The sequence below is a fragment of the Hypomesus transpacificus genome, chromosome 22 (assembly GCF_021917145.1).
Source record: "Hypomesus transpacificus isolate Combined female chromosome 22, fHypTra1, whole genome shotgun sequence".
In the NCBI taxonomy this organism is placed as follows: Eukaryota; Metazoa; Chordata; class Actinopteri; order Osmeriformes; family Osmeridae; genus Hypomesus; species Hypomesus transpacificus.
In genome coordinates, this window is record NC_061081.1 from 41,490 (window position 1) to 67,500 (window position 26,011).

General features: G+C 43.3%; 4 protein-coding genes across 4 annotated transcripts in view; 1 reads left to right on the plus strand and 3 right to left on the minus strand.

Moving 5' to 3' along the window:
• Positions 1 to 255: 255 nt before the first annotated feature.
• Positions 256 to 3,706, minus strand: LOC124484173 (ras-related protein Rab-33B). Its single transcript, XM_047044974.1, has 3 exons — positions 3,283 to 3,706; positions 2,038 to 2,216; positions 256 to 1,586 (listed from the first exon to the last, which is right to left on the minus strand). The coding sequence occupies exons 1-3, from the start codon at positions 3,499 to 3,501 to the stop codon at positions 1,232 to 1,234; spliced, it is 753 nt and encodes a 250-aa protein (XP_046900930.1). The 5' UTR covers positions 3,502 to 3,706; the 3' UTR covers positions 256 to 1,231.
• A 954-nt stretch (positions 3,707 to 4,660) lies between these two features.
• Positions 4,661 to 21,749, minus strand: naa15b (N-alpha-acetyltransferase 15, NatA auxiliary subunit b). The gene is made up of 20 exons (XM_047044973.1): positions 21,490 to 21,749; positions 17,969 to 18,053; positions 17,641 to 17,745; positions 16,935 to 17,092; positions 16,385 to 16,519; positions 10,835 to 10,988; positions 10,612 to 10,731; positions 10,220 to 10,315; positions 9,863 to 9,969; positions 9,706 to 9,778; positions 9,409 to 9,578; positions 9,034 to 9,186; positions 8,730 to 8,858; positions 8,246 to 8,459; positions 7,965 to 8,158; positions 7,761 to 7,869; positions 7,525 to 7,623; positions 7,120 to 7,263; positions 6,718 to 6,815; positions 4,661 to 6,584 (listed from the first exon to the last, which is right to left on the minus strand). Exons 1-20 carry the CDS (start codon positions 21,541 to 21,543, stop codon positions 6,390 to 6,392), a joined length of 2,592 nt encoding a protein of 863 aa, XP_046900929.1. The 5' UTR covers positions 21,544 to 21,749; the 3' UTR covers positions 4,661 to 6,389.
• Positions 11,806 to 16,011, plus strand: LOC124484174 (CD209 antigen-like protein C). The gene is made up of 6 exons (XM_047044975.1): positions 11,806 to 12,106; positions 13,635 to 13,724; positions 14,022 to 14,156; positions 14,679 to 14,818; positions 14,944 to 15,053; positions 15,406 to 16,011. Exons 1-6 carry the CDS (start codon positions 12,016 to 12,018, stop codon positions 15,542 to 15,544), a joined length of 705 nt encoding a protein of 234 aa, XP_046900931.1. The 5' UTR covers positions 11,806 to 12,015; the 3' UTR covers positions 15,545 to 16,011.
• A 2,042-nt stretch (positions 21,750 to 23,791) lies between the features above and the next one.
• Positions 23,792 to 26,011, minus strand: part of maml3 (mastermind-like transcriptional coactivator 3) — a 17,135-nt gene continuing 14,915 nt past the window's right edge. Inside the window, exon 5 of the mRNA XM_047045200.1 lies at positions 23,792 to 26,011. This exon is cut by the window's right edge and continues 2,000 nt beyond it. The gene's annotated coding sequence lies outside the window, so the exon portion shown is untranslated.

A 26,011-nucleotide genomic window follows, 5' to 3' on the forward strand; every position in this document is an offset into this window, starting at 1 on the left:
AACAGTTGGCTGGCTACCAGACTGGTAGAACATCTGCAGTAACCTGCTACACGTGTCAAAGGACCTTATTTCTTGGAGCGCTAAATAAGCTTGGAGATTCAGAACCTCATAATGCTCACTTTGGCACCCTCTTGTGGATCTTAAACAAAATAATGACACCAAAGTTAAATGAGGACTAAGTGTTACTTCGACAGTAGATATATTAAACATTAAATGAAAAAAGCCGGATATCTAAGAGTTAATGGATACAACAATATTTAATTTGACATTGAACTTTTATTTTGAAAATGTATTTAAAAAGGTTACATCAGCGCTTGTGGCACATTCTGGAAAAAACACCCATCTAATGTACATGCAAATAACAGCATTCCAAAATTCCCCTACAATTTCCATTATAAAAAATCCCTGAATTTGTGAGGTCACAGCATAACCTGAGGAAAGTTTTTCAGACAATCTGAGAGGCAGAAGCAGATGTCCTACAGTTTCCATTTTGGCTTTTAAACTTCAAAAGACAAACTTTAAAAATTCTTCCTTGCAAAAAAGAATGAAGACCTAGAGGTTCAGATAAGGAAGTCTGCTGATGAAAAAAAGGAATTAGGAGAGCCTTCTTCTAGGCAGCGACATGGTGAATGTTGCACTAACATAACACATACTGTGCGCACACACACTTTTTCTCTGTCTGTTGGTGCACGTGTGTTGCAAGGGTTGTTTTAGAGTGGTTTGTGCACACCATGTGACTTGATACTTTTTCTAGAGGCTCAAGCAAGCGATCACTCATTGTCTTTGACACACACACACACACACACACACATGACAGTCTCTCCACCCACACTTATGCACAAGACCATAACATGACTGCATCACGTTGTTTTCTAGTGCATCCACAAAGAATCGATTTGTTCCAGTGCTAATTTTTTGGCAAAATTATTTAACATTGATTATTGCTTGCATACAATTTAAGACAGTCTTAAAACCAGTACATCAAACCTAGTTTGCTTAGAAAGAGAGTACTGTAGACGGGAATAAAGTTAATGTTACCAACTGTGCATAACCAAGCACGACCACGCACAATCCAAAAAGGATCCACCTTCAACCCTGCAGGTCCAAACTCACTCAACATTACTCCAATCTTTCAGACTAAAATAGCTGAATTTCATATACTCACTACCTGCTAATCATACCACCTGCCCATCACAGAGGCTGTCCCTAGGCAGGAAAACGCTGTTCAGTCTCAGCAGGTGCACGACCACATGTTCTTCTCCGATCTCTTTTTAGCCGGGATTTTGAAAGAGCTTGTGTGCCCTCCAACCGTGCTCTGCTCTGGCACCCTCCTCTGTCGGCTCAGCCTGGCCCCCACAGCTAGGAACACAGCCTCCACGCTCTCCTGGTTCTGGGTTCTAACCCCACCTCCTCGTCCTCCTCGTCCGCCCATGCCCTTCTCCCCCTGGTCAGGGCTCTTAGCCGAGGTCTCGAACAGCGTCATGCCGTGGGCCTCTGCGAACTTGGCCGCACGCTCCCTGCTCACCTGCTGCTCGGCCCGGTCGCCACGCTGGTCACGGAGGTCGATCTTGTTGCCCACGAGGAACCTGAGAAAAAGAACACCGGGGAGACCGAAAACGTAGGAATTTTAACTGATTCCTCAATGATTCCTCAATGATTCCTCAATGATTCCTCAATGATTCCTCAATGATTCCTCAATGATTCCTCAATCTTTAGAAAACATACAGGGTCATTATTGACCCCTACTCCTCCCCAGCCTCCCTGCCAAGCTCGCCAGCTGAACAAACTGAGTCACAAAAAGCATCCAACTCCTCAGCATGAACATGTGACTGGAATGTCGAGTCTGGGACCAACTTCAGCATCAAACCCTGACCTCTGTTTTACCTTCCTAACTATCTGGAATGGTGCCACCATGTCACTGGGACAGACAGAATTGTATCTGATTTGACTGGATGTACTAAATCCAGTGACGCCGATTACTTTATCGTTAATCTCTCTGACGCCGTGATCATGATAATCGTAACAATGACGACCCACCATGGGATTTCCTGTCCGAGGGAATTCTGGCGGCACTCCTCAATCCAGGCAGGTAGCCCATGGAAGGAGGTGGGGCTCGTGACATCATAGACGAAGAGCACAGCATGCACGTTGCGGTAGTAGTGATGCACCATGGATTTTCGGAAGCGCTCCTGGCCTGCCGTATCCCATAGCTGCAGCTGGGGTGGCACAACGAAGAAGAATGTTGTCAACAAAATGATTTGGGTTTTACCCACGTTCCCACAGCACTAACCAATAGGACACTTTCACAAATCAAGAAAGATATGTAGTCATTAAAATAAGTAGGAGACTGGTGAATGAGAGTATAGGACAACAGACCATGTTCTGCTTTCTCAATATGGAACCTTCAGCATGTGTTTGTGTTGGTGTCACAGCTCCCTGCACGTGTGTATGTGTTCATCTTGAATGACTAATAAAGTATTCGTCTTTTTCTAAAACAAAGTTTCAAATTAATTCAGGGACACTTCCTCAATCATTTGGTTGGCACAACACAGAAAAGAAGAACATGGGCAAACCCTCCTCTTCCCATTTGTACATAACAAAGCATTTCACTAAACAAACAAACACGTTTAGTTGGCTTACTTACAGCTAGTTTTGGCTTGCTTTGGAGACTAAGTCATGGTTAGAAGAGAAATGGCTGCATATCAACTTCTTGAGCATGTGTCAGTAGCAATTAAATAGGATCGTTCTATTCCGATTGTAATTTACAAAGAGCCTTATTGATCTTATGAAGGTAGCTGGAGGAATTTAAACTTTAAACAGTGCCTCGACAGTGTCAAACTAATTGAACTGGGCACAGCCTTTGACATGGACGGGTCAACTTTGACTTGATTTGGAAGAAACTAGAATACGCCTAGTGTATTTACTTGTTCATTGTACCAGAATTCATTCATAAATTGCACTATAACTTTGGATATAACATTATGATCTAAACATCAATAGGGATAATTAGTGAAAATGATTCATAAACATACAACATGTTTTAGCTCAGACGTTAAAACGTAGGCTACAAATTGTACGTTTTAAAGTAAGCTACTTCATAGTTACATTTAGTTCAATGAGAGAACAATTTACAGCAGTTATAAATCTACTTCACAGCGAATGTGCTTAAAACAAAACAAAAACCGTGTTTTGTTCACACTCAACTCGTAGGCCTTCGTAAAATATTGCCCCGAGTCAAATTAAAATGTTTATCATTCGGTAACACCAAAAAAACGAAATTACCTTGATTTTCTTGCCTTCAATATCGATAACTCGCTCACGGAAATCAACTCCTATCGTTGCCTCCGTTCTATCCGGGAACTCTCCGGCGCACCAACGGTGGGTAAGGCAAGTCTTTCCAACATTAGAGTCACCTATCACGATGATTTTAAAGATCCGACATCGCGCTGGAATAGAACAGACACTGCTAACTGAGTTGGAAAACTCCAATGAGGAATCCATATTGGGACGAAACACCAAACGTGTCTCAGAAACAATCGATCAATTAATTTCTTGTAGGCTACTTGATGAAGGATAAAACTCCCGTAATCTTTACGGCAAATTGCTCAGCATCACTGCTACTGCATGTGCACATGTGCAGTCTCTTGAAAAGACAAAGGACTGCACTTCTAACTGGGTGTGAGTGCGCTTAGCACCCGGCAGTGCTCCTTATTTTGACAGCGTGGTAATAAATACTCGCGAGAACCAGAGGGAAATGTTCGGAAATTATTGCGTAGTAAGCCTACCGTGATTCTCATTCATTTTTGTAATATACAAATGTTTTATTACAAGCTCAATGTACACATGGTAAACAAACCAACAACAAACAACAATACATACAAACAATTCATTACATAGAAATATGCAAGGGAAAAAAAGGGCTAAAAAAGGCACTCATGCCATTGTTCCCAGATCTTAGGTGTATTTGGCCAGTGTCTGTCATCAGATCAATTATAACATTTGCAGACCGGTCCAGCCGACTCATACGTTTAAAAGTAAGATTCCTCAACAAGGCCATGAAGGTGGTTAGACCCTAATTGCATAACAGCTCACTAGCTCTAGTACTCCTGGGTTCCTTCAGGAGTATCCTAAGACACTCATTATAGGCCACTTTAAATTTACACAAGCTCCCCCTCTTGTAATTCACCCAGAGTGGAGCAGTATAGAGAGGGGTGCAGTAGGCTCTAAACAAATTAATTTTAACATCAAGTGTACAGCGGTGGAATTTTCTAACCAACATGTTAGCTTGGACATAGAGCAACTTCCTCTGTCTGAACATGTCGGCATCATCCTCCAACATGTCTGTAATAATGTGCCCTAAGTATTTGGTACTATTGGACAATGGACACCCACAGAGTTTGCCCAGAAAGTTGAAAGGCAGGGAAATTAATATCCATGTCATCCTTAGTTCTACAGTTATGCCTCCGGAGTTTTAAATTTAGGATAATCCAGTGACCAGACCCAATGGACTCTACATTCACCTTTATCGGCCAAAAATAATTTGTTTTAAATATATAAAAATAAAGCAATATTGGAATTAGGAGAAAGAACCATTTGTCATCATAGCCCCACCACCCACCCCCCAAAATAATCTTATCATACAAGAGACCACAGGTTTAACTTCATTTTTAAAAATACTTTTATTGCATTGTATATTTGGTACCTCTTAGGTGTTTGTCAACAGGGGGTAGTTGTCTTACATATGAAAAAAGAAGGCAGGCTGATCTTTAAATAGAGGGAGAGGAAAGAACACGAACCATCCCTCACAACCAAGTCCAAAATATACGTTCTGGGACAGTGGACACACACTGTTGTGATTCCTGATTCAATCTGACTATTTTTCTACACTAAAACGCAATTATAAAGCAACTGGTGGTCTGTTATCGTTCAAGATCCTCAGGTGGCGCTAAACACTGCTAAAAAGAAATCACACAGTGAAGAGAAACTGCTTCAAGTAATGAAAGTAAAGAGTTTTCTGTTAGAGAGGAGCGAGGCTGTGTTTATTGATGTAGTGTTTGAGTATGGGTTGGTATGACACAGAATCCGGTTCGACTGACTGGTCACAGGTCATCTGACAAAGAACTATTTCCATACAGTTTCGCTAGACCACGAAAAAAATCTGTATATACAGATGGCTAAAAACAATTTTTTGGCCCAAAATCCAAAGCTATACATCACCATCTCAATGTTAACACTGGGAGCCAACCAAGAGGTGGAAGGTGAGAAGAAAAAAATGAGAGAAATACACATTGTCAGCTATACTGCATTCCTGGTAACCTTTTGACCTCTGCCTCCATAGTGACCTCTCAAATGCTGTCCTTTTGACCAGCTTCTGATTGGATGAGGCTTTCCAAGAGAAAAAGCAAGGCGCAGGACCCATTACACATCAACACACTGGACCTATTCTTCTGACACAGTCTTAATCAAACATTTGGTATTAAGATTAGCATTGTTATTAATCCCATTCTACATCCATGGACTACATTTGCCATTGGCATGATGGTTAGTCCAACCAGTCTATCCAGATCCAAACATGTGCATTGCAGGTGACTGTAGGTCCTAGCTGTTGGCATATACATTAAATACAGTCTTAGTCAAACTCAAGTTCAGAGTTTGTAGTAACCATTATTGAGGAAATGACCAGGTCTGATTCTGAATGTGACCGGGCACAACAAGCACCCCTCACTTCTGGGCTCCTTAGCAGGTTTGGGCTTGGTGACATTTCCATTTGATCCAGGAAGGGAGCAGCACTGGATTTCAATAGTCCACAGTTTATTTAAATTCTAGAGCTATGGTTAACTAAAAGTGGGAAGCTTTGAAAGTCAAATTTGGAGTTTGAGTTTCACTTGCTGGATTTATTGAAATGAAAATGGCTGTGCCCATAAAGCACATGTTTATATCTCTTTTTTTCTCTCTCATATAAATAACATTAGTTTAAAACAAGGAAATTGTGGGTCAGGATGCAGCAGTCGGTCTGACCAGCCCCCTCTTCTTCCAGACAACCACACAGTGTTGCTCGTTGTTCATTGTCTCCATAGTAACTGTTTATCTGCTTTGTTCATTCAACAGTTTGCTAACCGTTCAATTTTATTCCCCCAGTTTCAGTTAGAGTAGTCGTCAGCAAGATTAAAAAAGTAAAATGGCCATTTTTATTCTCTCTCCTCTCAAAAAACAAATGTCACACACACAGGCCAGTTTTTTCGTGTCCGAGAGGGAAGCCAAGCTTCCACAGGGAACAACCCAACCCACTCCATCTCTCCAGAAGTGGCTTGAAAATGGCGTTCGGCGTACCCCAAGGCTCCGCCCTTGGCCCGTTCCGTTTCTCCTCCACCCCGTTAGCCCGCCTCTGCTCACATGTCATTGGCCAGTTCCTCAGTCTCTGTGGAGACATCGCCATTGGCTATCTTGGTGTTCTCGTATCCAGGGGGCATGAAGGCTAACGTGTAGGGGTAGAGCTTGTGACAGTCCGTGCGGTACAACTCCGCCTTCTCCTTTGCATCTCCTAACGTGCCATTCCGAAGGCCCTCCAGGGCTTCACTACAAATCTAAAAAAGGAGCAAGAAAGTACATTCCAATAAAATTATAAAATCGGTGGAAAAAGTCTGTGAAAAAAGCATCACATACATAATGGGTCAGTCTTTTAAAATAATGGTTTGTACATGACTATCACAAACACACCTGAATGGATCTGTTGTTGAGAGACTCGTCTAGTGCGGTGGCTAGCTCCACAGCCTTTCTCGCTGTCGAGGAGTCCAGGAACACCATCATCTTAGCCGCTACAGGAAGAGAGTAAGTGAGGGAGGAAAAGAGGTCTGGTTTTCTAATCAGACGTTTTGTAGGAAGGGCACATGTGGCATTTTGTCAAAACAAATCCAGTAAAATTATTGAGAAGGACCACTATAATATCCACATCATACATAATACCCTAATGTCATGAAGATAATTGAATTAATTAGGACTGAAATACCTCTTAGTAAACTACTAAATGCATCATGTCATGTTAGTAATGTGCCCCTAGCTGTCACAAGTCTCTAAGCAGTTATAATCTGTGGCTAGCTGGGTGTGTGTATGTTGCCCTACCTGCCACTCGATGTGGTATGGAGTCGGAGTGCTTGGTGAGGAAGGTTTCGTTGAAGCTCTTGGCGTTGCTGTCTCCGAACAAGCGCGTGATCTCCTGCTTGAGCACGGTCCTCACAGCCGTGGCCAGATCCTTCCTCTCAGAGACTGAAACAGGGACGGGGGGAGAACAGGGAGAGAGGAGACACGAAGGGGAGGGGGGTGGATAGGGAAAGTTTCAAGAGAGAGACAATGTACAGAAAAGAATAGCAGAAAAGGTGAGAGCATTCAAAGGTCAGAAAGAGAGACAAGAGGAGGAAAAGGAGGGTAGAGATGAACAGATCTAAATCTAAACACGTGGACCCACATACCTCGCTAATCGTGTCGTATTAATCGACTGTTTGGGGGTAACAAGTGGTTTCCTCTCACCTCCTTTGAAGAAGCGCACTAGACACTGGTGCAGCCAGGGGTGGTCTGGTTCTATGGCCACTGCTCTCTTCACTGATTGCAGCATCAGCAAGTATTTGTCTAGGGAGGGGGGGAATGCACATAAGAGCATGCTTTAAAATCACAACCCAACGGCTTCCTGCAAATGAGTTGAAAAAAGGTTTTGTTGATGCCTGTGTGTTTGTGTGTGTGTGTAAACGGTTTCTGCGCGTGTGTACCTTTCCTAAAGTAGATCTCGAAGGCCAGCAGGTGAGTGTCTATCTTATCTTTAACCAGGTGCTTGAGAGGCGTCATGAACTTGACCGCTTCCTCCAGAGGGTTCTCTACCTGGTGGGGGACACGGGAGGAAAGAGGGCCGTCAGGACTAACACACATAAAACAGACCAATCAGGTAGAAACACCCGGTGGATCCAGTCAGGCACCTTGGCCAGCTTGTCGGGTATGAGCTCCTCCTTGGGCCCTCCGATCTCCTCGTCATCGTCCTCCTTCTTCTTCTTCTGGTTCTTCAGCTGCTTCTCCTTCTCGGCGTTCTTCTTCTCCTCCTCCAGCTGTGCCTTCTTCTGCGCCCGCCTCTGCTTGTTCCTCAGCTTCTTCAGCTCCTTGTCAGACAGGTTGGCTGTAGGACGGAGGGAAACCACATTGAATTGGCAAGAACTCTTTTATGTGTGTCTGTGTGTTCACACCCCCCCACACACACACACACCCGTGTCAGCCTGCAGCTCCTTGTTGTCGTCAGCCAGTGGGTTGTCGTGGAGACAGAGGTAGATTTCGATGGCGGTGCGTGCCGCCTTGTAGTAGAAGGGGTGCGTGCGCAGCACGTCCTCCAGCTGGAGCAGGTCCACGTAGGAGCGCAGCGTCATCTTCCTCATGCAGTACGTGTGGAAGTCAAACTGGTCGTCCGTGATCTCCACGAAATGCTGACGGGACACGTGGAGAGGGCGGTCACATATACTAGAACATCGGTCAACAGCCTACATTACACCCTGCCAGAGTGGGATGGATTCAAAATGTAGAAGTAGTAGTTGTTGTTTTTTGCGCTTGAATGACTGTGCCGGTCTGATTGTATTTGATGGCAATTCATGTTTTAATGTACAAATTGGTCAACGGTCCTTATTTTTTATAGTGCTCTATATATAATGAATTGAAAATGTATTGAAGAAGGCCAGCCCATGTAAGTGAGGACTCACCCTCTCGATCTCGTGACACTTCTTCAGGGCCTCCCCGTACTTGTTCATGGACTTGTAGGCCAGAGCACACTCTGTCTGGAACCACATGCACTGCATCTCGTTCAGGTTCTCCACCGCCGACGCACCCTCCTGGAGAACATGAGGAGACCAGTGGAGGAGTAAGACACACACACCATCATCTGTTTCCAATTCACCGAGAGCTAAACAGATGACAAACACACACAGACAACGTTGTCTGTTGCCAAATCACCAAGAGCTAAACAGATGACTAGCACACACACACACACACAATCCTCCTCCTCACCCGAGTGAACTTGGAGCACATCTCCTCAGCCTCCTTGACCAGGCCAGCCTTCAGCATATACTTGGCACACTTGGAGTTAATGAAGCGATCGGCCGTGTCCAGGGCCTGGGCCTCGTCCATCCACTGGGCCGCCTCCTTGATGTTACCCGCGTGCTGCACAACAGGCGCACACACACGGGGAGAAGTCATCAGAGAAGGGAAATGTTAAGAAGGATTCTAGAATGTTGGAGGATGTGACTGTTCTAGAATGTTCAAGGCTGGGACAGTTGGGGGATGTTGAGGGTTCTACATGGGTTTTTTATGTTTGAGAATGCTTACATCAGGGAAGTAGGGAATACTTTTTTTTTTAAATTAGTGACACACACGTGCTCTTACCTTGTATATCTTAGCTTTGATGAGGAACAGTTCTATGAGTGTAGGCGTGCTCTCGATTGCTGTGTTGATATGTTCCAGCGCCAGGGTCTGCTGGCCAATCATGTCGTAGTGTTGCGCGAGGAAGTACTGCACCCAAAGCAACGTCGTGGGAGGCTCCTCCTTTCCGTCATCTGCAAGAACCCATATCAACACAAAAATGACTGATTCATTTGAACAAAGAATTTCTGTTTCTCAAGACATTTTCTTCAACTAAAGTTACAATTCATTGTGAATAGTTTTTCCTTTTCTTTTTCTCACCATTCTGGTTAAACATTCTGCAGCTGTTTAATGACGTTTCAAAGCCCACAACTAATTCTTCAATGATTGAAACCTGCAGGAGAAAAAAAAGGACACATTATTGATGCTACTAAATGACGAGGAGGCTGGTACTAGCAGTGTGTTTGTTCCTCTTTACCTTCTCCTTGTCATGGTAGAGAGACTTGAGGGTGGTGAAGACAGGCGGGCAGCCTTTACTGAAGTTCATCCTCAGGTAGCGGTCAAGACACTCTCTGAACTTCCCACCTAAGGTGAGACAATGAGAAGGAGATGTTCGTATGCGTGCATTCACACGCCTGAAGTACTGTCAGAACTACAATCTTCCTTGGTTTTCTCTTGCACACTTCGTGTGTGGGTTTGGATAAATGCGTCTGCTTAATTAACCTAAGATAACAACAACAAAAAACACCCGTAAACTTAATGTCCCTTTTTTTGTACCAAAGAAGCAAATGAACGAACCAAGTTCATATGAAAGAAGGCACGTGATTGATCATACCAGACAGGAAGTTGAGGGGCAGTCTCCTAGGCACCAGTCCTTTGGGGTACTTCACCCACGCATCTTCAAAGATTTTCTGTCTCTCTTCCACGCTGCCTAGAAGCCCACAAAGGAGTGAGGTCAGGATGAGAAATCCATACGGCCCGAGGAATTTCTTTCAATAAATTCCTAATATGAACTGTGAAAGTCAAGTTCAGCTTGAGAAATTGTAGCTTGTTGCATTCGTTATACTGTAGTGTGTATGTGTATGTATATATATATATATATATATATATATATATTCTATATAACGGGATCAGTTCTCACTACATGGCATAGTGTAGGTTGTAGGTTAGAACAGTCTTATCCTTTGTGCGGTCATGACAGTGCTGTGTAGTTTAAGAGCAGCCTACCAGGCTTCAGTGCCTTCTCCAGCCCATGGTAGTAGGACCAGTTCTCGGGGTTCCTCTCCAGCAGACTGCGGTACACCTGCGTGGCCTCCTCCAGACGGTCCAGGTTCAGCATCAGCTCTCCTGGAAGGATCAGACACACACCATGCAGGAGGTGACCTCTCATACGGTGGCCCGGCGGGCGGCACACTGGAGAACATCCGAGTTCACGCCGCTAAACACCCACCTCGCGTCTCCTCGACAGCCAGCTTGTCGCAGATCTGCTTCTCGAAGGTGGTCAGGTGCTCCAGGGCCTCCTTGTGGAGGCCGGCTTCCCGCAGCACCTGGTTCTGGTACAGCAGCAGCTCGCTGTACTCGTAGTCCACCTTGTCGGGAGACGTCTGAAAAGAGGGAGAGGAGGGGGAGGGAGACGAGGAGAAGAATGTCACCTTCAGCATGATCATTAGGGGTGCCAAGAACTGAGCTGGGAATTGCTTGCTGGGACAAAAAGGCAGGAAGCAGCCAGAGTTGCCTGAACAGATACATGCTATGAAATAATACAACATGACAGAACCAATAACAAAAAGAAACCTTATGATGCAGATGTTGTTACATGGTATAATACTGTCCATGGTCTGCATCTGCACCTTTAACGCTATAAAATCATTTGATACAAAGTTGCAATGATGTATTGCTGGGTCTAATGAGTCCGATCATTTCAACAGCATTCTGGCCTAAGAAGCATATCCATCGCATATCCACTCATAGGATCTGAAAGGAACTAAACCGATTCACACCTCAGCTAAGTCTGTGGTAAAAAGCATATCTTAATACTCATATTTGGTTTGGTTGGCTTCATTAAGTTTCCTGTTTGTGAACGTGAGACGTGTGGAAGTGGATGGCTTCACACATTTAAACTCAGGTTGAAAAATATATATATATGTATATATATATATATTTAAAAAAGGTTAACCTGGTACAATGTAAGATCCAACTTCTGTAACATTTCTGCCTATACAATATAGTAGGTTTTGATATCACACTGGACCTGTGGTGAAGACCCTAACTTATTCCCATGTGACTGGAGACTTAAGTATCATCCTAATACAGATGCTATACTATTGTTTTATTAACACAGATTTATACTCTAAAATACTGTAATGTATGTCACCACTGGCCAAAAAGTATTAAGGAAAGTGTATTCTCCATCCTCTGAAATGTTGAGATCAGTTAACCTTCAGGTTTATATTAGAAAGCATCAGCAGATGGATATCAGTCAGTGGTCTGAACCCACAGACGTGTGTAACATCCTCCATGAACACCAAAACATAAAGAGAGGGAAATGTGAGACACGGAAAAAAAAGAACATGACACAAACAACTGAAACATTTTGTTAAGTTTCAAAAGCAGACAAACTTTGATTTATACATGGAGATTAATATCAATGACTATGAGAAAGTAGTAAAGCAACTAAGAGAAAGGAAGAGGACAAGAAAGACAAGAAGGACTGCAAATTCAGGTAAGAACCAAATATGCCTGCAAACAGAAAGCCATAAAAACCTGAGAATGATCATTAGAGGACAACATTCTCTATTATTGGGTTACATGACAGCTAGGCCTCAAACACCAACAACCAACTGACATAACAATGTTATCACTGCTTGAGACCTTAATCATCACAATTCATTAAAATCTACGAAGTGCAAATGTTAATGTAGCAGTCAAGTGTGGCTAATGCCAGACTAGTCTACTAAATTGCAGCCTTTGCTTTGCCCACATTCCTGCAATCACTAACATTGATTTGAATGTATATTATGTCCCATAAAGTAATTACTCGCAGGACATAGTGTGCAGGGCAGACTGAACGTGAGATAGAATGAAGATAATGAGTTTGTTGTTTCAGCCCCACCTTGACCTCTAAAAACATTTTCTTTATTACATTAATAAAATAATTAACTGAACCACGGAAAAGACGACTAAACTTTGACAGCCATGATCAGTTTGTTGCCCTACCTCTCTCCAGACTCATCCTGTGTTGTTTGATTAGTTTTTTTTTTGTGAATATAGCAAATGAAAGTGTCCTGTATTTGTTGAATTTATTTTTATGAAACCTTCTTTCAAATGCATGTAGGCCTTGGTCTTAAAGAGGGCGATTTCTGTGCTAAATGAAGTTTATTTTTACACAAATGAGGACATCTAACAGTCCACACCTGAAGGATGACATGAATGTTAATGGGGGGACAGACAGGGGTCATCACAGAGCTAACTTTACACTCCACAATGTCAGGCAGTTGCACTCATTGCTTGTGTGTCATCCACAAATTTCCAACCAAAATCAAATGGTTCTATCCAACATTATTCAATGACAAAATTCCTGATCATTAAAATACTTCAAAGTGGATTTGAACCCCGGATCACTTCTCTCCATCACTGAGCCATCTCATCTCTTATAATGCAGTGATTCTAACAGCAGTCATGTGGTTTAAACATTGTGTCAACATAGTAGAACATACATGTCTTACAGTAACACCTGTAGCACCGTTTGGGGAAAGTTCAGAATCACTGTTGTCGATGCAAAATGTCTCCAGACAGCAGTTTCATCAAACAGAATGCAGAAAGAGCGATGCTAGGACTGATGTTTACCCTCCTAAAGGTCTAGAATTAAGAATTCATGTCAGTGTGAACTATGTCTGTAACGCTAAGCAATGTCACAAGCGGCCAATGAACACCAATCGTAAGCAGTGTCAAACGTTAAAGCCTCCCCAGTATATGATCTCAAATACAACGTTCACAGCATTCCACCTCCCCCTACAGGCTCACATTTGTAGTTACACTCATCACATCTATTCTCAGAGTGAAATGCTTCCAAATAAGTGGGTATCTGTAGCATTGATTATTCCAACTGGATGTAGTTAATCTGTTTCCTTTACAGCAATGTCTGTACCTTACAGTTCAAAGGAACACATAACCGTTACATTTTCATTGAGAACAAAGGCTCAGGCTGGCTTAGGTGATCCTTGGTGTTTGTTCCTGTGTTGCTTCTACAGGAAGAAGAATCTATGCGCTGGTTGTTATGACAGTAGGGCTGTTATGTGTCCTCCAAGCTACTCTCAACATCTCCCTCAGACTCTTCTCCTGTGAGTCTGTTTCAGTTTTACATTATCTTGAAACTTCCAAGTAGTAGACAGGATCATATTTATTACTACAAATAATTAATGAATTATTACTTTTGGCACTTATATTATTTTTTTGTATTGATTTTATGTAAAGCACCTTGAGCTACAATTCTTCTATGCAATGTGCTATATAAATAAAGTCTTACTTACTTACTGAAAAAAATCTTTCCTGATAAAAGAAATGTCTTGCCTATTTTTTTTCTTTTCATGTGAAAGAGGCAGTGCTTAACAGAGATGTTTTTCTCTGTTGGTGTAAAGCTGAGAGAGACCTGACTGCAGAGAGAGACCAGCTACAGAGAGAGAGAGACCAGCTTGAGACCGGCTTCAACAATCTGGTTGCAGAGAGAGACCATCTTATGAAAGAAATAGAAAGGTTGAATGAGACGAACAGTGGTAAACACAACAAATTTGAGCTAGTTCTGTTACCTCTGTAAATAGGTAAATCAGCGATTCTAACATTGTGATATAGTATGTGTGTGCAGGGCTCAACATTAACGACGTCCAGTCGTCGATGAAAACGATGTCAGGGACAGTTCAACACAGACTTTAGGACGACCGTGGGACGATAGACCATAACAATATAAAATACACACGCCAGTGATTCAACACGTTTAAACACAAGGCGGGTGAAACATATTACATTTAGCTCTAGCTTAAAATTCCATAAATTATGATCAATTTGTTAACATTACAAGCCGTGCTATGTACCGTACTGTGAGGGAAAAAGTTAGTTGAGAGCCCTGCAATAGAGTGCAGTAGAGTTTAGTAGAATCCTCATCAATGATGCAAACCTATTTTTGAAAAGAAATGGCAAAAAAAAAATTCAACCTTTCAAAAAAAAAAAATTTGAGAGAGAAGAGAACAGAGATGTGTTAGGAAGAGTTGTGACTAAATCAAATTCTTTGAAACTTCTAGAAGGCTGTCCCCATGAATGGAGAAAGTTTGGCTGTCACTGTTACTATGCCTCTACTGGAAAGAAACCCTGGGAGGAGAGCAGACGGGACTGTCTGGCGAGAGCAGCTTATCTGGTGGTCATAGACAGCAGAGAGGAACAGGTGTGTTTGAGTGTGTGTGTGTGTGTGTGCGCGCACACGTGCGAGTGTGTGTGCGCGCGAGTGAGTGAAGGAAAAGCCTCTTCTCTGATCAGTGTTTTGTATATTTTCTCCTCCACAATCAACAGACATTCATCAATGGGTTATATGCATCAGGCCTTCATGTGTGGATTGGTCTGACTGACAGAGATAGTGAGGGGAATTGGACCTGGGTGGACGGAACACCACTGACCACAGCGTAAGACTGAATTTTATAGCTAACAAGTTAGAAACTACCGGTAGTATTTTGTAGTCATACTTGACACAATTATTACATTTGACAGAATTTCCATTATCTTGCCACTAGTACTAACACTTAATTAGCTTTATTTATTTTCCAAGCCATTTCTTAAGTTGTTATTATTTTACATCACTATTTATACCTTTCTTAATGAGTTAACATACAAAAATAACCCTTTATAAGCAAAGTTTTCCAATTTAAAATCCTTGAAAATGTTCAGCAATTTATAGGTCTTTCCCCCCCCTTTACAACCTAGTTGTCACAGAAGTTAATGAGGGACTAGAAAGTGAGTGTGTCATCTCCACTGCAGGTACTGGCAAAAGGGACAACCCAACAGCTATAAAACAGAACAAGACTGTGTCGAATTCTTCCATCGTGCATTAGGCCAATTGGGGGAATGGAACGATGAGGCGTGTTCTGCTGAAAATCAACGTATCTGTGAAAAATAGGAAATTTGTCTACACTGCTGTTAGCTCCTGTAGTGTATCTACCATGATCTTGTGCTGTCCAATTATAAAATAGAACACCTACTGGTCACATGGCAATGTTAACAATAGATTAATTCTTCTTACACTTCTTTCTGTAACAGTTTTAAAGAGTAACTAAATCCTGGCCTATATCCCTTACCTGTGTGATTGGGATATACTGTTATTATAGTGTGTTTTATATCGATACAATACACATTTTCGTATGTAACATTCAGCTAATGAACTGAATGCATAGATTTGATGATTCTGTTAATGCATACAAAGGAACAGTAAGATCATGATCTTGGACTGTCAGAACAGGAAATAGCACTCCCTGTAACATGTACCCTATTAGAATGTGCTGTTGTCTATAATACAGTAGCTGATAATTATTGTGTTACATTTTACAACTAACAATTGCATGCGATTAAAAGTAATCTCTCATTTTTGCCGAGTTAATGGTATTACTGCTCATAAAAGGACTTCAAGAGTCACATGTACAGTAATCACCTGCTTAGCCATCATGCAGTACCAGACAAGTTGTGTTCTGACTTGCCTTTGAACCACTCCCTTGTAAAAGGAAATATGTGGAAGGAATATGACTCATTCACACTTGAATCACTTCAATGGGATATGATGGGACAACTCACGTCTCTGGTCAACAAATTTTTGCTGTTACCCTAACCCTTCAACAATACCGTGTTCTCTACATTAGAAATGCATGTGAAAACACACGCCAACCAAATAAGAAGGGAACAAAATCCACATTGTGGTGCCGGGGGTGGATATGGTTTTGGCCGTTGGGTGAGGATGGCAGCCTACCTGTTGTGTTTTCCTGAATTCCTCAATGATCTTGGCGGCCATCTCGTAATCCTCCAGAAGGTGGTAGGCGATGGCATAGCCGATCCACGAGGCCCGCTGGGCCGGACGCAGCTGCAGTAGCTGGTACCTCGTCTCCTGCAGATATTAACAGGACGGACAGCAGTCGTTAGTTTCGCTTGACTGCTCCGCATGGAGAATGTGATGGAAACTAGCTGCTGGTTTAGCAGAACTGCTATAATATTGATCTCACAGGTTAGCATGTTAGCAACTGGTAACTCAACAAAAGGACAGTACTTAGCAGTTCTTTTCTTGAAATAGGATACATTTAGCCAAAAACCAGACAAGTTGCAGAAAACCAAACATTTTACAGCTAAAGTTATGTCAAAAAAGTTCTTAATAAAGACAAGAAGAGGAAAGTGCAGAGTCATGGTACCCATCTCTGATAGAGAGGACAGTAAACTCTACCTCCTCTCCTACTCTCTACCCCCATCCTGCCTTCCCGACCCTTGAAGCCACAGAGCCCTGACCCCACACCCCTCTCCCTCCTCACCCGGTACCCCTCCAGGTCCCTCATCTGGATCTGCAGGAGGGACAGGTCCCGGAGGATCTGCAGGTTGTCCTTGTCCCACTTCAGAGCGTTGCGGTAGCACTTGATGGCCTCGTCATACTTCTTGTCCGACCTCTGCAGCAGGCCGTACACGTGCCAGCCTGGGACGCCAAGGGTTAAGGAGAGGGGCCGCGCACGCACACTTCTATACCAGCAGGATTGTTGGCATACACATACCAGAATATGTTGACTGTCAGCTCGAAGTTGACCCCTGTAAAATAAATCTGCCCTTACTTTCCTGTGTGTGTGTGCGCAGTGTGTGCGGTGTCAACACACAGTAGCACTTCTGTGTGTTGAATGCACGCTGGTTGTGTTTTCCTGTGTGTGTGTGTGTGTGTGTGTGTGTGTGTGTGTTTCTGCACAGGGCTGCGTTCACAGGAGCCTGAGTCTGAGACAACACACACTTATCAGCTGGAAATGTCAGCGGGGATTTTGCTCAAATGTGTTTGTAGGTCTGAGGGGAAACAGTCCATTGCCAAACGCTTTCAAGGCAACAGCTCTGCAATGCAATGTTTGACCAGTGTGTGTTGACATTGTCATCCTCATAAAAACCACAAGGTTTCAACCATAGCAACCTCTGCACTATAATCAGTGAATGACCAAAGGCACACATACACCCACACGCTCTGTGTCAGGTGCTTAAGGATACAGACGTGGCTTTTGAGGTCATTGCGGAGGCCTCGCCTGACCAGTTCGTAAGCCTCCTCCTTCTTTCCAAGACAGTTCAAGGTTAAACCCTTCATCGCCAGGGTCTCTGTACAAAGCAGAGAGTAAAGGGACGAGGGCGAGAGAGCAAAGAGAAAGGAGAGAGAGACAGAGAGAGACACAGAGAGTGAGACAGAGAGAGAGTGACAGAGAGACAGAGAGGAAAAGAGAGAAAAAGAGAGAGAGAGAGGGAGATGTTCAAGGAGTCATCACAGACCGTCTTGTGGTGTGAGGATGTAGAGAGCAGGAGGAACACTCCTGTTGTTCTTTACCTCCATGCTCGGCAAACTTGGGGTTGGACAGGATCTGTTTGCAGAACTTGAGCCCGTTTCTGTACTGCTTGTGTTCGTAACATCGCTGTAAAGAGAGAGAGAAATCATTCCACTGTCACGGACTGTTTTCACGTTGGCTACAGCAACATACACAAGATTTCCTCACTGTGGCAAGAAAAAGATGGAAGCAGACGGAGTAAGACTTTTGATTCAAAGCAGTCTGTCTCTCCCACTGAAGGTGAAGACACAGCAGGACTGCTGGATTCTGGCCAAGGTGAAACAAGAGTGCAAGTGTGGTTGCGTGTGCAAGCCGCTTGTTATTACACAAGACACACAGGGTTGGTCCCCACAACACTAACCCTCATGCCTCAGTCCTTCCTGTTGAAGGTGCCCCACTGGCCGGCGCGAGGGTCGGTAAGGCCATTCAATAGGTCTTTCTTACAAATGCCGCTGTCTACCAAACAAGTTATTTTTAAAACCGCTCCATGTTGCGCAATCCTCATCCTACTCCACAGTTTAAGCTGATTGGAGTGAGAAGGGGTGGGGGTGGTGTATGAGGAGGAAAGAATTTGAGACAGAACGTGTTGGATAGAGACCTAACCTGTGTGTGTGTGTAGGGAGCATGCAATCAGCAGATTACATTTCTGCTGCCTGCAACACCACTGACGGCCAGTATGATGGTGTAAGCTCCAGACACTGATCTCAAATCAGTTCTGCTCCCCTTTTTACACGCAAGCATGTCACAGAGGGCTTCACATGCGCCCATAGAACTGCCCCTCAACCAACCTAAACCCTCAAGGAAGACAAGGAAAAACTCCCAGAAAAACTCCCAACGGGAGAAAAAATGGAAGAAACCTTTGGAGGAGCAATTCAGAGAGGGATCCCCTCCTCCAGAGACGGTTGGTAGGAGAGAGGAGCCAACAACTCAAAACATGGCATGAGGCAGTTATACAGAACTATTTGGAAAGGCAGCAGAGAGAAGAGAGAGGAGAGGCAACAGAGAGAGAAAGAAAGAGAGTTCCTAAGTGACGTAGCTAGCGATGAATGAAGAAGGCTGTTGAATCGCCGGTAAACTTGTTCTCCACCTTAAGAAACCAAACCCATTTCCCTGTGAGCCAGGCCCGCAACGTCTCGCTCCAGAGGTGAGGTCTGACGTAGGTGAGCAAAATGAGTTCTGCGATTGATGTTCAGAGAGGAAAACAATAAGGCCCACTGTGTCAGCTGCATCACAGGCCTGAAGAACAGGCCACATCCTCGTCCAACACAACCAACTACGAAGGCTCTTCCTTTTTAAAGCAGCTCCTTTAAAGCCAAAACACATGCCATCGAGGTGCTACTAGTTGTACCCTACATTTCGCTAGATTTGAGAAGTAGCCATCGGAGTTTGTACAGAATGAAACGTGTCGAAACACATTTGGGAGGAGGAGAAGAGACACTGACTGACACACAGACACACACACCCACTTGCAGCTTTAATGTAACCTTAGTAACACCAGAAGTGCTTATCTGGTATGTTCAACACCTCCCACCAAAAATAGCTTAGTCCGCAGTGGCTGTGTGTGTGTGTGTGTGCAACAACTAAGACTGAGGCTAGCGAGGGGTACATGCACAACTAAGGCAGTGAAAGCCACTAGGGAAGGACTGTGGTTGAAATAGTGTGACACTGTGGACCACACTGCAGGCGAACAGCACTGTGTGCCAACGGAATCATTCCCATTCCATCAGTCACCTGGGGACTTGCCAGTGAAGCACTGCCAAGGCTGAGGAAAATGGACCAAGGGGTGTGGCAAGACAGGGAGAACTTCATTTGGTCCAAACTTGCATGTAATGTCAATAGTCTACGCTGACACCGCACATCCCATATGAACATAAAAATCAAGTCAAACTTGAATGTGTTTATGAAAAGGCTAAGTAGTTTACGATGTCGGAGGGTCAACTTGCTAATGAATGGACAAAAAATATAAGTTGCCTAATCTATGTACCATCAGGATGTAAAGAACTAAGCTCTCTCTATAGAGGGAGTGTTTCTTGACCTCTGTCCCTTGCCTATGGCCACAGAATAAACCATCTTCTGGAGTGTATTTAGTAACACAATGCAATGTTAACTCAACATCCTGACCTTGTTGAATAAGAACAGCATTGAACAGCATTCTTCAAACGAATACCCTCAACAATTGGCTTATTCTTGTAGGGAAATAGTAAGGCATTTGACAGATCATGGCAATGTCAACAAGAAAGGTTATTAGTCAGACCTGCATTGCAAAACACGTAATTAAACCAAAGTACAGCACATACACAGGATAATCCTACGTTTCCAAATAAGTGAGAACCCTACTACTCCAGCAATATAATTGAGAATGTATAGCTATCGAAGATAAGTATGAATTACACACATTGTTATTGACAATGTTGTCATATTATTGGACTAACTAACGGAAGTGATGGAATGAAATTTCACTACTGGAGCCAAAATCGTAAATAGCTAGCCTAAATAAGGGTATAAACGGTATGTGTTGCACATTGTCATTGGAGACTGTTCGGAAACTGATTAAGGCTATTGTTCTTCCTCCATTCAGGGAACGACAGCTTATCAGGTTCACTAGATAGAAGTAATATGGCTAACCGCAAATTACTAGCTAGTTATTTTCCATAGTAGTTACCTCAAGATAGTTCGTAAGTTACTACAATTGCTTTACCAGGATCTTGGAGTTTCTAAAGCACCTGGTAATGTTGTGAATATAGCTCTATACTTAAACCATGACAGGCGAACATGTTAACTCTAAATGGTTTGACAACTAACTGGCTAGCACCTTGCTACTGGCTAGCTAGCTACGTCGACATCACTCCTAGTACTACTGCTACAGTAGTCGCTGACTACAGTAGTTTGGTTAGAATGGAAACAGTAGGGCACGTTGGCTAGACTAATTATCTACATTGAAAGCTAGGTCGCAAGGGCGAAAAGCAGACAGTCTGAGAGCAAAATACAGGTAAAGCTTATTCGGCCACATCTCTGACAAACACATATGATATCTTGCTCTCTAGGGGCTGAGCATGATGATGATGATGGCTAACAAGTTTGCCAAGCTAGCTATGCTAGCATTAAGTCAGCAATGGTTCATTGTGTGAGGGGCCTTCTTTAATTCTGAACTTTCTGGGCAGGCAGGTAATTTGTAAAAAAGTGACACATTTAATAACCTCGCAATGCAACTTATTGCATACACACATTTTGTAAATACTGGCCATAAAATGCCAACATAAAATGCCACCAGTGCAGATGAAACAAAGAGCTTGGTTGACAGTTTAGTCCCCATCAATGCTTGTCATGTTGCCAGCAATAGCAGCAGGCTAAGGACGGTATCTAGCTAGTTAGCTAGCTAGCAAACAACTGAACAGGCGAGTCTGATTATTAGCCAAGCCAGCAACATTTGTGCCGTTGGGAATCCAGGCAGGGGGACATGAAGATGCCGGTGTATACAACAATTGACACTTAACTACTATAACGCATCAATGTGTTGGCTCACCAAAATCCTCTTGAAGAGAGCATTCTCCTTAGGTGGTAGGGTAATTGTCGGCATTGTTGTGGTTACAATTTAAATTCCCCCCTCGACCTCAGCACATGTAGATAAAGAACGAGTTGAATATGTCGCCAGATCTCTCCCCCCTTCTCTCCGCTCGATTGCTTCGTTTTCGTGCTCTCGTCTTTCCTCTCTCACGTGGTTGACGGTGGACCAGGCAGCCTTCAGCCCAAAATGGCAGTCAAGCAAATTTCTCCGGGTCAAAATGCGTTGCGCTGCTGGGTCGAGCTGTTTTGTGCTTATTCCTTTGCTATGCAATTGTGTTTTTTTGTTTGTTAATCATGCATTTGTGCACTGACTCTTGTAATTGTTCATTGTCCAGAGCTCAGTTTCCCCCAATTAAGGGAATGTGTGGGACTTTTAATCTTTAATTGAATTAAGTAATGAGAAAGCCGTTTAGATAAAAACAATTGTCTTTGCCCTCAAAGTGACTGAATGCCTGTATGTTTTGGCGTAAAATCAAATCAAACGTACTGCTGTGAGCTATTCAAGGATTCCCCACAAGAGGGGGCTATAGCCATAGAAAAATAGTGACACCATGCCCCTGTACCCGTTTTGCAGTGTGCGAGGCAGAAGGTTAGACACATCTCTTGTTATCAGGTGGCCTCCGACTCCTGTACACCACACTATGTTGCAATATCATTAATCAACACGTTTTTCAGAAACACACAGAAACAACTGCACTGCTGCCCTCGATTCAGCATCCTGTCAGCATAGTCTTTCTTTTAATCTACCTCTTTTTATCATGTCTCTTCTCTCTCGATTTATCGTCTTCTCTTCAGCCCTTCATTACCATCGTTCTCGTCTCTCTACATCCCCCTTTCCTTCAATCTCCCTGGTGGGTTAGCCTATCAGGCCAATAAGCAACAACAAGGAAGGTGTATGAATATCCCCCCCATCATGTCTTTGTGACACATCATTTCTCCTGCTGATTAAACCATGGAATGCACCCCCGTCTCTCTCGCTCTCTCCCTCTCTCTTTCTCACACACACACACACACACACACACACACACACACACACACACACACACACACACACACACACACACACACACACACACAGTAGTCAGACAGCTGCAGCCAGTGGATTAGCATTTGGAGCGGGGATTGATTAAGACTGTCTGGCTGCTCTCAAGCTTATTTCACTAAATGGGACCTGAGGAGGATAATGTCCCTAACTAAACGCTGGTCCCTTGGGGAGGGTGTATGTGGGTGTGTGTGTGTGTGACAAAGGAGATGTGGCTCGTAATAAACCTTTTATATATTCTCCCCTCCCATCCCCTCATCTCTACAGTTCCATGTAGATCACCTTCTCATGGCCTTCTGTCATATCTTCTCTCTTTCTCTGTCTGTCTGTCTGTCCCTCCCTCTATCTAATAAACACTAAGGATAAAGTATTTTTTACAAATGCGTGTTAGGGGGCGGGGTTATCTGGCAGGGGGGTAATCTGGCAACAATTAACTCATCATTTGACCTTATCCACTCAACCCCCACGCAGCCCCTCTCTCTGTCCTCTTCCATCTCTCCACCCTTACCTCTCCCTCGTTCTCCTCTTGGTGGCATCTCTCCTGAGCTTGAGTAATGATGTTGTCATCTCCCTCCCTTTCCATTCATCACTGTCAGAGACATATATAGGGGGGAGAGAGAGAGATGGGACGAGATATGTACAGGGAGAGAGAAAGAAGAAAGGCAAGAGGGTTTAGACAAATGGAAAGAGATTGGGAAGGGTGGATAGACTTGCAACAGTGTGAACAAGGGAATGGAGAGAGAGAGTTCCAGAAGGCAGGTGCATGGGTTTGTTTTCTCTTCCTCGTCCAATGGACAGTGACACAGAGTGTGGGATGATTCATGATTATTATTAGTGTCAGACAGAATTAAGACGCTGCTCTTTAGCATTTGCAAGTTTAATTATGCAAATGAGGTCTTTCTTCGACACGGCTTTGGGCCTCGGCTCTGCCTGCCGTGAAATATTATATTTCATGTAGAGCAGGATTGTCGGAACGTTTGTTAAAGCAAGTGTCTCAGCAATTGAACATTTCTTTCTATATTTCACAGTCCTTCACTGTTTTAGGGTGGGATTTCATATATATGAAATGTCTCCTGTAGTTATATATTGTCATTATAAATATTTGCAGGACACTCTACAATTGCACTTAAAGGAATACCAACATGTGCATGCGCACACACATGCAGGCACACGCACACACGCACACACTCACATCCAGAGAGATGCCTTCAGACAGAAGTTTCATTTAATATGATCAGCGAGAACATTCTCTCTTTATTGTTGTATCTTTTCTGAAAAAAAAAGAAAACAAAAAAAGTGTTTTGTTTTTCTCTCGTGTTAACATTTCAGAATTCTGTACAGGATAAAAAGAAATAAGCACTGCTTAAGAGTAAAATCCCAAACTAGAAAAAAATTAGAAGAGGTTTACAATACAAATTAGTAGTAAGACATTGTCTGAAGTGCAATGGCATAGCTCAGATGGGTTAAAAGTGAAAAAAACAGAAATAAAAATACTTCTCTATTTTTTGACAAACAGTAATTTCTTTACAGAGAGTAGAGACAGTATTATCTGATGTATTTAAACCTGTAAAAACATATTTACAAATAGCCTTTTTCTTTTATATAGTTTTTCTCATAGTCAACAAAAACAAGGAAGAACAAAAAAAAAGATACCGTAAAATGACGTTCACAATTGACTTGGTCCCAGTATACAATGATATTTGGAGGAAGCTTTGTTAAATTTTTTCATATTTTTTATGCATGGGGGGGATTGTCCTTCATATTTAAAAAGGACTAATGGTCACTAACTGAGGCCCCTGTGTCCATTAACACTGTTTCCCCCACCTGAAACAGCAGGCCTATAGGAGTAGGAAGTAACACATTGAATGAGCTAGCAACCCCTGGTCGCTGGTCTGAAGCCTGATTCACACACCTCCTAACTCTTTTAGTTAGGGTTGCAGGAAAGGTAAACTGACTCCTGATCTCCAGACTTGACTCTCTTGGGGGCGACTTCTGTGCCGAACGCTACACTCTTCCTTCCAACACAAACACCAAATGGGCTACATCCTCCCGAAACATAAGCAGACAAAAATATATATGTGACTGTATGGGTGTTACCAACCTTCGCTGAGACTGGCAAAAAGGTCTTTCACCTACAAGGTTACTTAAAGGGTTCTGGGAAACAGTATTAACACTATGGCATGGACATAGACAATAGATTGGCCAGAGAAAGATAGAAAGAGCGAGAGAAGAAGGGGACTTGATTAGGTTTGTTGTGACATTTCGCATTCAGTCCTTGTTGAATGTTGTATGTCGGTTGGTACAGAAGTGGAAATCAACACTTCATCTAGCAGTACCCAATGATGAAGCATTTGGAAGCTATGCGTGCAAAATCTTCTGACACAGTTAAGTCACTAGGGAGAGGGCGTTAAAGCCACTAGTGTTCCTAAATCACACTTCTCCTAGCTTTGAGGCCTATAAAAGCCTGATACAATATTTCTCTCTACCCCTAGTTTCACCTCTTGGGTTTCAGGCAAAGGCGGGTTGTGTGTAGGCAATGACTTACTGAGAGCACGGGGAGATATCCTGCCAGACGCCACAACCCTTTCTAATCTCCTTTTGTCTCAGCTCTTTATAAAAGTATATAAATAGAAATCAAAGCAGAGGTCACACATTATGGAGAACAGTGGTTAGGTTACGCCGTGGTAAGGCCTTGTTTAGAGTGATCTCAGCCTCTCTTCACAGTACTAGGACCGCTATTCATGTTTCACATACATCTGAACGACATAACAAACGCAGAAAACTGAGCGACGACAGCCTTCAGGTCCGAGAACCTTCAGATAGACAGAGAGACACATTGAACAGTGAGACTATCCTTTTTTTGTTGTTGAACAGATTCAATGTTTTCTAGCTGACACAAAAAGCATGTGACAAAAAAAAGGTCAAATAACGAGTGTGAGCACTCCAAGATGGCTGACCATGTTTTTTAGTTTTTTTGTCCATTTCAAATGAAGTCACTTGTGGTGCTTGATATACATTCAATGCCTAGCTACCCTTTCCTACTTGTCTTCTAGTTGGACTACATTTATATAGATTTCATGAGAGAGATTGAGAGACAGACGGTGATTATTAGGTGTGATGGAGCTCCCTAAGCTGCATCTCTCTCTGACTGATAGATCCTCTCCCTCCATTCTCCTTGGCCGTTGGGGAGTGGTGTGTGTGTGTGTGTGCGTGTGTGTGTGTGTGACAGAGAGTATGTGTGTGCGCGCTAGCTGCCAGTTCTCTCAGTTCTCTCTCTCTTCCACACACACACACCTGGACACAGACACACACACACGGACGTGCTCACACACACACACACACACACCAGACACACACACAGCTACAGCGAACAGGAAATGAAGCCCTGGCTCCTCGGCTCAGGCTGGTTGCCTAGCAACAGTGGTAGGGGGGCCCGGTG